Source organism: Gymnodraco acuticeps, unplaced genomic scaffold (assembly GCF_902827175.1).
Source record: "Gymnodraco acuticeps unplaced genomic scaffold, fGymAcu1.1, whole genome shotgun sequence".
Lineage (NCBI taxonomy): Eukaryota > Metazoa > Chordata > Actinopteri > Perciformes > Bathydraconidae > Gymnodraco > Gymnodraco acuticeps.
Genome location: NW_022991216.1, coordinates 2881386 through 2895186, shown reverse-complemented (window position 1 = coordinate 2895186; position 13801 = coordinate 2881386). Strand labels below are relative to the sequence as shown.

At 42.0% G+C, this 13801-nt stretch overlaps 1 protein-coding gene across 1 annotated transcript in view; it reads right to left on the bottom strand.

Moving 5' to 3' along the window:
• lamc3 (laminin, gamma 3) overlaps window positions 1-13801 on the bottom strand; it is a 133013-nt gene that overhangs the window by 33386 nt on the left and 85826 nt on the right. Inside the window, exons 11-12 of the mRNA XM_034238942.1 lie at window positions 8058-8167; window positions 4160-4387 (exon numbers count right to left, since the gene is read on the bottom strand). Of these exons, the coding sequence (XP_034094833.1) occupies window positions 4160-4387; window positions 8058-8167 (338 nt within the window). The remainder of the gene's footprint in view (window positions 1-4159; window positions 4388-8057; window positions 8168-13801) is intronic.

Here is a 13801-nt window from a genome sequence, read left to right as displayed (position 1 = left end):
CAATCTGTTGTGTTGCGCTACGGCAAATAGAACCGACACGACTCAGAGAGTGTTAATAAATCATGATTATGAAGCACCATTGGCTGGAGCTTCCCTCGGTATCCAGCGAATACACTCCATCCCAATTCTGTCTGTGGGCACACCCTGCACGATGACACAAGTCGTTAGGTAATTATCCAGCAATTAGGATTCTGATAGGAGGAACAGCAGGTTGGTCCGCCCTCCTGGTGACAAATGATGAACAGGGAGTCTCTAATCGACTTACTTTGATAGTTCCCCTTGACCTGAACTTATGGATTTACGGAGATCGTCTGCTGTTTGTTTGCCTCTTTTTAAAAATATGTTTTATTAAAGACAAGCCAACCAGCTGTCAGAAGATGACATGCCATCCTCATCCATTGAAAAGAGACAGGCTCATTTTAAATAGCCTCCTTTTATGATAGTCACCTAAAGCTATTCAACCCAAGAGCTTCCTGCCAGAGGACACAACACAGCGGTTTTGATTTATTTTGACACATCGCGTTCCATATTTAACATCTGAAATATTTTTAAAGCCTCCTGGAAAACACGTGTTTGTGTGAGTGTTTATGAAACATCTTCATAGTCTGTGGGGACCTGTGATGTGTGAAGCTAAATGCCACTAAGCTCACCCTGCTGAGTGATGAACCTACTTTGATGATGAACAGTTAAACAGGATCATTAATACATTAAGGTTTCCTGAAAATACAAGCACGTTTGTGTTCAGAACGCCTTGGAGACTTCCTTCTGTCTTCGGACACTTTCAATCTTTTTAAAGAACAGGAAAACATTTGTTTCAGTTTGAGTCACGCTACTTTACCTCTCGCACCTGCTTTTGGATTCCGGTTCAAGTCATTGTTGGCACTGAAACCTGTTCTACATTAAAGCCTTGACAAATGACACAGCCTATGAAAGAACAGCATGTTGGATACTACATAAATACAAAGGGATTATAACCATGAAAGATCCAAAGTACTTCAGGGAGTGGAAACTTGAGGAGTTTGCACAGAAGGGAGTCAAGGACGCTAAAAACAAAGTCAAGGTGATTGGGGAGAGCAGGTGCAATCCAAGCTAAAAGAAGGAAGGAAGCCAGCAAGAGGCTGACTAGGGAGAACAAGAAGAGGAAGAGAGAGCAAGTGTGTGTGTGTGTGTGTGTGTGTGTGTGTGTGTGTGTGTGTGTGTGTGTGAGAGAGAAAGAGATACATCCAGATTGAGAAGAGACATAAGAGACACAGGAAATCTGCAAGCAAATTAGACATCATTAGCCAAGAGGCGGCTAACAAGTCTAATTAGTGGGGAGGCAGGCAGGCAGTGATACCAAAGTTGCTTCCGGACCTCAGACACACAAACACACAAACACAAACACACACATACACACACACACACACACACACACACACACACACACACACACACACACACACACACACACACACACACACACACACACACACACACACACACACACACACACACACACACACACACACTCGCAGCCAAAGCTCGAGGCGTCTCCTAACTAGGTCAGATCTCTGATACTTTAAGTCTGAGGGTAGTAGGGAGAGAAAGAGAGGAAGGGAAAGATTGAACAAAGATAAAAGATGGAGGATGGGAGAGTTGTCTGTTCTTGGTGAGATGGCGGGACTTGTTTAAAGCTGTGAGACTGAGATAAGTGTGGAAAAGTCTCAGGGAGAACAAGTAAACACAAACACACACACACATATAAATAACAGCATAGAGGTTGACATGTTTACACACCTCCAGCTGCTGTTTTACTTCAGTCATTTATGGGACGCTGCGTTTAGGATATGAATCTGAAAGAATACTGCAGCTGCTGTTATTATCGGCCATAAAAATGTCAGGTGCGTTGAATACACACTCCTAGTTAGGCTGTTATTATAAAGATTAGCTTTGTGAAATGAGGGTGTTGCTGTAAAGGCACAGTCATCCCGTTCACAGTTTGAGTGATAGCTTGCCAACACACCTGAGGGAAGGCTGAGCTACATTCCCTTGAAGCGATGATGACTGAATGTCAGCTCTGGGAAGACACAGACAAATACTTCAGTGCAACAGCCTTCATCTCTTTCTGTTCCCTGTACTCTCTCGGAGGCACGGTGACAGAAAATATTGTCTCAACAACCTCTGATGGTCCCTCGTCTCGTGTAACGCCGGCTGAATGCTGCGGAAGAACAGCTTTGTTGCCTAACGCAGCGTCCACACGGCGGCGTGCGCTGAAGCTTGCGGTTTGATTGGCTAGAGCTTGTACTGGCATATGATTTGATTGGCTGACGCATCCGTTGAAGCTTCAAAAGTAGAACATTGCTCTACTTTTGAAGCGAGCAACGCGAGCAAAGCGAAGCGTCGGAACCACAATGCAGTTCGGCAAAGCGTGACGTCACCCCATTCAAAGTGAATGGGCAGAAGCGTTGAAGCTTCAACGCACGCCGTCGTGTGGACAGTTACGGTACGTCCACACTGCAGCTTTAAACAAATCTTCAACCGCTTCCAACGCTTCTCTGCCCATTGACTTTGAATGGGGGTGACGTCACTTTGCCTCGCTTGTCGCCGAACTGCATTGTGGGGGAGCGAAGCGAAGATTTCCAGGATTTTCAGGATTCAAAAGTTGAGCAATGTTCTACTTTTGGAGCTGGAAGCGTCAGCCAATCAAATCCCGTTTATGCAAATCTGACAGTATAAGCGCTAGCCAATCAAACCGCGTGTAAGCAGGGAGAGCCAGACCGCAGTTCATTTTCTCATATTCCAAACGAGAAATTACGGTAGCAAATCACCCGGTTCTTTACGACCAGAACTTTTAACGGGATACAAACCGGAGGAACCAGGCATGGGGGGAGGTGGCAGAGACAGTGGGTGAACAACTGGTAGGTTTTCGCCTGTTTGGGGAGTTTTTATATATATATATATATGGCTCGCATAAAATCCCTGGGGTTTTTTGCTTTGTATGTCGGGGGCGGGAGATTCATGTGATTGGTTGTTGGTCTCGTTGCTCGCAAAAAATCCCCAAGCTTTCAGACACGCCCAGCTCCAAGATTTTCAAGATTTTTGAAAAGCTGCAGTGTGGACGTACCGTTAGTAGCAACTTGGATGAGTTTTAGAGCAAATTTAGTTTCCACAGCCAGAACTTAAAGTGGGAATGGTTTGAGCAATGAATTGTGAAATGGTGGATTTTTTTTTTACTCTACTGGCAAACATATGAACAAAAGTGATAAAGTTTACAACCCGTTTGACACTACTAAAGTCACAACACTAAGGACAAAGTAACACAATGAGGCCTTTGACTCATACTCCTTGTTTTAGGAGTACTGACAGTATAGGATAGCACTGGCATGAGACAGATTGCCAAATAAAGGTCAAGTTGATGAAGCAGAGGCTGAGTCATCCTTAGTTTTCGTTCCTAATAATTCAGCCTCCAAATATATGGGATTTTACACATCGCATAAGGCAACTTAATAGCCATCTTTCATTATGATCCGGTGATAGGACGTATGGCAGGGATTGGAAAGATATCCATGTTGATGTATGGAGTTTCACAATGCTGTCTTTCTTATCAAGAAAAACAAAGCTCTGCAATGTGTGATTGTTCAAAGTAGTGTGTAATGTTATGACACTTATTTTTTCCATTGTGGAATTTCTCAGCGCATTCTATAAACTTGCACACTCTTTTCCGACACACAAACATTGTCAAATAGTTAATATCTGACAATATATTGCCAGATATTAACGATATGATATATAGTGTATCATATCGTTAGGTAAGTATTAGGAAGTGATTTTGCACACAGACTTTCCGCGCGGATATGCTTAGGTAATATCATTTATTTTAATAAACCCGACAAAGCCCCTGCTAAGCCATAGAACACATTCTCATTTTCACAGCATGTCATTCACTCCCAGTGAATAGTAAATTGACTTTGGCATGTACAACTGATGGAGGTTTTCTTCAAATATAAAATAATCTGCACTTGATTCATGATCAGGCTTTTTCAGGCTATCCGTGTCACTGAAACACAGGCATTGGCAATAGCTTTCAGTAAAGTATCATCAAAGTCAGCATGCATACAAAAATATAATTTCAATGCATGTAGATACTAAATCAATTGTAAATGTTTCACTCTTCTCTCACCTGTCTCTGGGTGGCAGGTTCCATGCCCGTGGCAGTTGCAGGGCACACATGTGGAGAGCGGCCCTCTGCTGGGGTCTTCCCGGGTGAACCCTGGGGCGCACCGCTCACAAAAATGTCCCGTAAATCCCGGGGGACAGGAACAAAACTCTACCCAGGGGGCAGGAGGATTTGGTGGGCCGGAGGAGATGGAAGCTGAGGTGAGGGATACCTCCGCGAGCTGCGACGTGTCTGCAGAGGAAGGAAGATGAATTAGCGCTTTGTTATAAAACTGATACATACAAAGGTCAGTAGTAAACTAATAACCGTTGCCTCAGAGGCCTGTTGACGTGTTGACGTGTTTGTGGAACCTGCTTTTCTCTCTTATGAGGGGTGTGTGTGTGTATTTGTGTGTGTGTGTGTGTGTGTGCCTCTGTGTTTCGTTAAGCAGTCGGTTATTAGCATTTGTTGCAGTGCTGTACCTCCCTCCCTGTCTCATTACAGGTTCTGGACTGTGTTTACAGTCTGACACACACATATACAGACGCACACAATAACAGATTAATCCACCCACACGCCCATAAATGCCACACTTAATGCTCACTTGCACACACACACACACACACACACACACACACACACACACACACACACACACACACACACACACACACACACACACACACACACACACACACACACACACACACACACACACACCACACACACACACACACACACACACACACACACACACACACACACACACACACACACACACACACACACACACACACACACACACACACACACACACACACACACACACACACACACACACACATGCGCCCACACACGTACACTCGTCACCGAGGGAATCTTTGATATAGCAAATGAATAAATCACTGCAGCATGGCAACACGAGAAGAAAAAGAGACAGAAGATTCGGTGGAGGTATGTCAGACGTGCAGTTCCTCTGGGCTTTCAACATCCCTCTCTCCTCTCATGAATAGTGATGGGGGCAGGCCGTCCTGAACCGAATCCTTTCACCCTAACTCTCTAAACCGCAGCCACAGAAAACTAAAATTACTTTTGTTCCTGGTCCAATACAGTGTCTGCTCTCGCTGAAGGAACACAAGATGGATGGATAGGTAGAATATGCTGTGCACGTCTCTCTATGTAGCTTTGTCAGATAAGAAATAAACCATGTGTGAATGGATGGCTGCATAATGAGGGAACCTTGACTTCTAATAAGTCATGATCCAGCCATTCCTTCAGCAGTGATGAAACCCGCTTCATTTGCACCTCTGAGGGATAATCAGTAGGCCTGTCCTCTTTCCTCTCCATCACTCGCCTTAGCCCGTACCCTTTACTCCCCTCTGACTCCTGAATTCTACTGGCTCATTCAACAGAGGAAAATGTGCAATTAAAACAATATTCAGACACTGAAACCACTATTTCAGTTAATTAAAAACATTTCATTTTAAGTCACGCTGTGCAAGTTCCCTCCATCAATCCTTACTGCAGGAAACCTTGTCAAGATTTTAATTCCCTTCAATCTTAAATGGCTCACTGCAGCCCTGCCAACTATTACAGTGTGGGTCTCTTTACAGTAGGTACCTGTACATTGATTAAGCCATTGATTTATCATACAGTTCCACTAAGACTGTGATCTCTGTTCAAATCTATATTTCTGTGGCGGTGAGAATGAAAGGACTTCACCGTGACTGCTGTCAAAGACTGCCTTTATAGTCTAAGGACAATACTCTCATTAAGGCGAGACACGGCAGGCAAAAACATCGTTTTTCAAGTACAGGTCAATTTTGAGATTTTGTGCTATTTTTATTCCATAACATGTTTTCTTTCAGGGTTTTGGAAGGAAAACGTACAAAATACACATTTAAGTGTTTATTTTACTATAGTTTGTCTATTTGCGTCTGTAGATTTCTCCTAAATTCACCAAAAGTTAGCATTCTAACGTAACATAAAGTACCGCGACCGCTGTGTGCACCATGTCAACAGAGGTATCGCTGGAAAGCTGTGTCTCTCCTGCACAATCTCATCGGATCCAAATATGGTCATTTCCTTTGTATCAGCAACCAATCGTGAAAGCACAAAGGGGTCTTAAACCAAGAAACGAAATCTCATTGGCTGGTGTCAATTTATGACAACGTGATTCGTTCAGATGCGTCACGTGGTGTGCTAAAACACTTCCTGGTTAGCTTTCAGCTAGAAATTGAAATCTCAAAATGCAAAAAGAACGGCGAAAAAAACGTTCACAGAGAAGACGACAACAATTGTCACTTGCACGAAGCAAGGTTATAAAAAAAAAAATGACCCTGAACATGAAATACCTTCACGGAGTGCGTCGATGCGCAAGCTGTCATCCAAAGAACAGGAGGGTTTAGCTAGCGCCTCACTGCAATCTTTAAAGGTCGTTTTCTCAAAATGAGTTTTTTCTCCTACTCTGAGTTCGAAATTTCAACTTCAGTAGCACGTACATTCACCAAACCTTCCAGTTATATTCCTATCAATATTATGAAGGCTTTTACAGAAGGGTTTGTCCATATATCATTCATAGCCTGAATTACCTAAAAACATGGCGAAAATGGATATTTTAGGGCTGTTGACAGTATTTTCTGATTTATGGAGTGATAAAAAGAGATATCCAATATCCCTTCTGTAAAAGGCTTAGATACTAATATGACTACAAAATGAAACAAGAATTTTGAATCTGGCTATATCCAAAGTTCAGATTTCGATTCCTGAAATGTGTTAAAATATGTGCATATTTAATGAGATAATGGATAATTTGCATATTTAAACATGCTATTTCAGAAAACTTGTAATACAAAAGACAATTGCCTTATTGTAAGTAATTAACTGGAGACATTTCTAGCTGATACCTTTAAGTTAAAAAAATTACCCTATTCACCTGGGGTGTCTCGCCTTAAAATAATACGGTTTTGTTAGAAGGGGACTCAGAGAGACATTTGAAGAATAGAGGAGGATGTGAGGGGGAGAGAGGAGAGCTTTATGGGAATTTAAATATAAAGTTTGCCGCGCAGCCTTCAGCGATAAGGCACATCTGACACTGTTTGAGAATGTGTTTGAATCATTAACACAGTTTCTCCCCTGTGATGTGCGATAGATACAGAGTGAACTGTGAGCTGACTTTGTTAGTACGCTCATGTGGGTGTGTGCTTACAGGAAGCTCATTGATGGAAAATGCATGATCACGCTCCTGTTTCTGTGTGCACAAACTCCTGTGGTAGTCTTTTTGAATGTGCATGAGTGTGTGTCACAACGCCTTTGCTGAGCAACTCATTAAAATAGTGTAAGTAAAGTGTGAGTGAGTTGATGATTTTGGCCAGCTGTTCTGTCTTCTTCGCTCTCTAATCCGCCGTAATGCCTCTCAGATCCTGCCTGCACTTCACAATGCAGACTCTCAGATACAGAGGGAGGAGGATAAATATAAGAAGAGGATTTCCAGAACTAGTTATTTACATGTGGGAATAAATGTCCTCTTTTTTTTGCTGAGCCAGATTTGGAACATTTGAACTATTCCCCGAATACAACACTGACATTGTTTTAGGAACTATATTTGGTGCAGCAGTAGCTACTAGACAATGTATTTTTAATCAATACAAGATTAGGAAATGTTGTAATTTTTCTGTGGCACTTTTTAATTGTTAATAGGTATGCATTCAACTAATATATTTTACAATGTTAATTTCTCTACCATATTGCCTTCATACTCTTGTAGATGCACAGCAATGCTCCAAAGGTAAGGAACAAGTCTATAATGATGCATTTGGTATCTTTGCCGACTCAGGGCAAACCTTTAAAATCCTCAGCAAAAAGGAATATAAATGATATGTGTTGATTTAGATTTTCTATGCAAAGACACAAAAACACTTACAGTTCTGTCCTCCGGCGTTGCTGATTCTGAGAGACGTCAGGTTGTAAAGCAGTTGTTGGAACTCAAACGCAGACAACGCTGGTTTAAATCCTATCTCACTTTCATGGAGCCTGTGAAATGACAAAACAGGGAACACATCATTTATAAGTGTGTTTATGCATTTCAATGATAACAGTAATTCAACAGGAGAAACCTCAACGCTGTAAATGTGTTTTTTTAGAGCAATTTAATTACTCTCCACCGCCTAGATAGAAGATAAGAAATGTCCTGTCTTGTTCTTGACCTTTTACAGCGGGTTATCTGCAGCACTACAAGCAGACACACACAGAGTGTGAAGAAAATTGTAAATTTGCTGACTTCCACACATATTCAGGGTCTTGATCAGTGAGCTTTGCCATCTGCTGAAGGATGTTCCGTGAAGCCAGCTGACATCTGCCTGTTTTAGCCCAGGAATCATGCACTCTCTCTACCCTGATGAGAGGCGCTGAGTCAGCTCCACACAGGTGATGTACTGTTACAGAATCTAGTCCCAGCATGAAGGTCCCCAAGGAAAGGAGCAGCAGCAGCATGAAGAACATATCCATATCATCCAGCTGTAGGAAACACAATTACAGGGAACGCTTTCTAATACGCTGTGTAATTAACGAGTCATCATTAGTTTCTACATTTCTAATGAGCCATTTAGCCGGTTTAAATACAGGTGTTAATGAATGGATTTTGGGCCCAGGTGCCCTGCTGCTCCACAACCAGGCAATGCAAGAGATGTTTAGCCATCCTCAAGTTATTCTTATCAATGTTATATAACCTTTATATCTCTAGCTGACATTTTGAACAGACATTCACGCTTCCCTTTTCAATTAAAATAAGTTCCGCTCTGGTGTTGTGTCTTCCTGGTCGAATGCACTTATTGTAAGTCGCTTTGGATAAAAGCGTCAGCTAAATGCAATGTAATGTAATGTGTTAGCTTGGTTTGCAATTGGTTCACAATGTTGAACCAACCGGGAACCAGTTGGCTTTTCCGCTGTCAAAAGCCCAGTAAAAGCCACGTCATGACATCACTACAGCAACAATGGTAGACTGTTTTAGGGCTTTGCTCATGCTGCTCTTATTCATACGAAGCCAGATCTAATTGAAGGGCGGCATCCCAAGCTTTATACTCTTCTCCAAGGGGACGTGGCACATCTTTATGCACTTTAATTCAGCGTCATATGTAGAGTCCTGGAGGGGCACGGGAAATGTGCTTCACCGGCATTCTCAAACAGGTGCTTCAGCTAAAAACTAGTTTTAGTCACTTTGGGTTCTCGGCTCTACTGATTTAAAAAATGTTCTACTCTTCACTGTATTCAGTATATTGCTAAGGCTAATTTCGCCCAAGCCTTGGATGTAACCCTCTGATGCATGTACGTGTTTCTCAGTTCCAGCTCAGTAGTTGTTGGTTCCAAATGAGAATCAGTTTTCTGGTCCTTTGGTGGAAACACAAAGCAGTGGAAAGCGGTTTGGATTCGGGCCAGATCAGAACCGGCCTTGGAACCGCTTTGGTCGAAAAGTGGTATTTGAGGGTTAGGGTAAGCTGTTTTTGATGATGTTGAAGTTTGCATCTATTTTAAGGAATGGCAGGAAAAGACATTCCCTTCAGTGTGAATTATGACAACATTTGTGATTTATTTCCAATAGTTTGGTTTATAACCATATACCTAGGAAAACCATCTTATTATCCTTAGGGTCTTTGAGTTTAGTGATAATATGCTGATGCACCATACCACAAAAAACTATTATAGTAAATATTCAGAAATATCAGCAATATAGCATTGTCATTGCGGTAGTGCTGATGTTAGCATTTCCAGCTCAAATAACTGCTCTATTAATTAAAGCATTAGATAGAACTTATAAACCACACTTATAAAGGGAACATTATTTAAAAGTAGTTATATATGAACCTAGTAGTCATAGGTGCAAAGCACAAAAGAATAAAGTGTAAAACCTTTAGTTTGCTGACCATCAGAGGCTAAGTCATGTGAGGGTTCGATGGTCTCTGTTTTATTAGGTCAACTCTCCTCAGCATGGCACTGACTCACTTTCAAAATACTTTTTTTCCTGCATGCCCTATGTCTCCGCATTCACATTTACGCTGTGCACATGAGAGAATGTGTATGTGTGCATTCCCTGCTCGCCACACAAACTCTCCATTGATGCGGCGGGTCCTTGTTCCTTGGCCTGACATGTAGGCGCAGTAATAAAGAGAGGCAATTACAAACTGGGCCTCAGAGTCATGGTAATGGAGCTGGTCAGACAGAGATAAGCAGAGTGTGCATGAAAGTGAACAAACTCCCAGTCATGCTCTCCCTATGGAGCGTCAGTGTCCCTTTTAATCAGCGCAGAGAGCCACGCTGTAATTAAGCCTGCTCCGCTGAGGGTGAGAGCAGATCAACGGGAGAGAAAAGCCCAACAGAATACCGCACATACACACACACACAAACACACACACACACAACACACACACACACACACACACACACACACACACATCACACACACACACACACACACACACACAACACACACACCACACACACCACACACACACACACACACACACACACACACACAACACACACAACACACACACACACACACACACACACCACACACACACACACACACACACACACACACACACACACCCACACACACACACACACACACACACACACACACACACACACTTTAGAGTAGAGCACACAGATGAGATACAAGGTGAGCACGACAGAACGGTCGCTGTGTGAGAAGGAAATGATAAGGGCAGATAAATAAGCATGTCAATTACAACGTAAAAAATACAAATGAGCTACTTAATAAAAGTGTATGAGGATATGTTATTAGCATGTTCCCAAGCTAAGCTTGTGTATGCTTATTCATTCATTAGATTTCTTATTCATATCAAAAATAATATAAAACCACCCACTGATTAGGAAAGTTATGGCACTAAGTGCAATTACTTATCGTATTGGTCTACCATAATCATATCGCCGTTTAAACAACGTTTACTCATCAAAGTTTGTAAACTATAATGCAGAAAAGTGTGTAAAGAGTTCACTGAATAGTTGCCTGTTTTACTTATTGATTAAACTGTTATCTACAATTCTACAAAACCAGAAAGATATACAACATGACTCGTGAAACTGAATCAAAGCTATTAGTCTTTCGTTTTTTTCTGTTGTACTTTATCAATTTCCCTATTGGGCTATAACTCAACAATAACATGCATTTTTTAGCAGACATTTTGGAAACAAACCTATATAAAGTTTAAATATAATACAGGCTACTGTATAATCCTTAAATATAGAATCCAATTATTTACATAAAATACTAGAACATCACTGGTTATTCTGAAAAAGTAAGTGTAAATTTAAATAGTAAATGGAATTGAGTTGTGGGTAAATAAATCACAAATGGCACATAGCAATTGTTTTCACGTTTTTTGTTATTTATATTCAGTTGGCCCTGATCTATGATCCAAGTTGGTGAATCTTTAAAAGGTGTCAGAGACAGATGGAAAATATGCCTGCATTACTACTAGAACTCTGCTGACTCCTGCATTTTGGCTCATACCTTTTCATATAGGCAGTTTCCAGAAACACTTTTTTGCCCCAGTGTATGTAGAGTTGATTGTAAAGGGTCTGAACATCTGAGGGATTCCTTATGGCATATATATTATGCTAACATGCCCGCGACATACGCATACAAGCACAGCAATAAAAGCTCCCGCCTACTGCATCCAGGGGAATGGAGAGTGAACAGAGGGAAGAGTGGATGCTACCTTATATAAGCCATTCACCTCCTCCTCTCATCAATCTCCTGCGCTCAAATACCCACGCTTCCATATATTTTTCCTCTATCAGATTTTGAAGTGATCTTTGCACCAGGTGGGGACACGGCCACTTAACAGGTTAACATAATTACCAGCTATGAACGCAGATGCTGTCAGTCAACACGGATGTGAAGTGTGTGTTTTCGCTCATGTTTTTTCATGCTTTAGCAAAACACTTGGCAACAAATACATTCCTATTTTCGAACCGTTATTATTTTTGATTCATTGGATTGTTGCAAATCAAACTTCCAGATGGCCACATGGATGGATGTGTTTGAGTGAAAGCTTGCATTTGCTCAGCTTCTTGATGTGTGTTCATGTGTGTGTGACAGAGAGAGGCAGACAAAGATAGAGGAAGCATGAGGGAATGATATAGAGCATGTAGTGAAGTGCATCTGTGCGTGCACCAGAGAAGTGTAATGAGATCTGAGGAGAGGTTCTCCAGAGAGGAACACTTAATGACAGTCTGTTGCTCAAGCTCCAGTGCATTTCAGAGAAGTAAGCAACGAGCATCTTGAGCCGGAGCTCCTGTGCTGAGGGGGAAACTCATTACCAGTGCCCAGACACCAGAAAGAGGCATGGAAATATGGGAAGGGACAGAAAGAAACAAGATGTTCAGGGGCTGGATCCCCAAAGAAGCCAAAGTAGATGTGTTCTTCTTGACTTGAAGACCAGGCTGGAGCTTTCCCTCTGCCCCATTAAAGGATTACACACACAAACCAAACTAATGGTTCTTCCAAAAGTCAAATATATACAAGATTATACAGAAGGTGAACTTATAGGGGCCCTATGTAGCTTTTTGCAATGTTCCTGTAGTGTTATACAGGTTTGTGTGCATGTGAATTGTCTGCAAAGGCTAACATATTAAAGTTCCACCCAGAGGGAGTTTCTCTTCCACACAAACAAGAACCATGTGGATAACTTCAGTGTTGTGTACCAAATTTCATTATGAATGAATAATAATCAGAGAGTTGGACCTCATGGTGTTTCTGGAGGAGTCATCCCCTGGGGACCATGAATGTTTGTATACAATCACTGAGAGTTCATTATATAGTTTTGACAAACTGACAACTGATATTGCCATCCCTAGAGGCAAGCTAGCAGCATGTACACAAATTCAATCCATACAGGATATGGACTGTATGGATTGCATGTAGCAGCTTAAAGTACAGAGTCCATGCAATGTAGTCGGCTCTACAAAAGAGAAAGGTTTCCATCAAACTCCCAGTACCTGGGAGTGGGGGCTCTGTCTCACCTTCCATCACTTGATCCTCCAGTTGAAGTGGACATCTCTTCTTTCCCCCATCACACTAACCAATTTCAACAAGATTGACCTGTCCTTTGAGAAATGTTGTTTTACCCTGACAATACAGGTATATTGACTACTGCCCAAACTGCCAACAATTGCAGTGTGATTTCAGACACCCAACTACTGTGTGAGCCGGTCATTGCAACAACAACAACAACAACAACAACAACAACAACAACAACAACAACAACAACAACAACAACACACTCCTACAGGTTTACACCTCACAAAATCCATCAAATCCGACCTTACATCACCCAGAATGCCGGCCAGCTCTTTGCTTATGCTTTAATCATCTCCTATCTGAAGTATTGAAGCTAGGAGAGTACGTCTTACTCAGGATGATACAACCTACTGTTCTTTCTCTTCAGCTTCTTTACATTTTAAAAATATCACTGCCTGTTCAGATTCTTGTCAGCAGCAGCCAGCTTCCCATTGTCATCAACACAGCGAGACTTTGATCCCCGAAGTACGTGGAGAATCTAAAGGACTGTTTGGAGCTAATGGACTGGATTAGACCATGTGGAGCACACAGAGAGGACAACGCAGGGCTTCCCGGCTGCATAA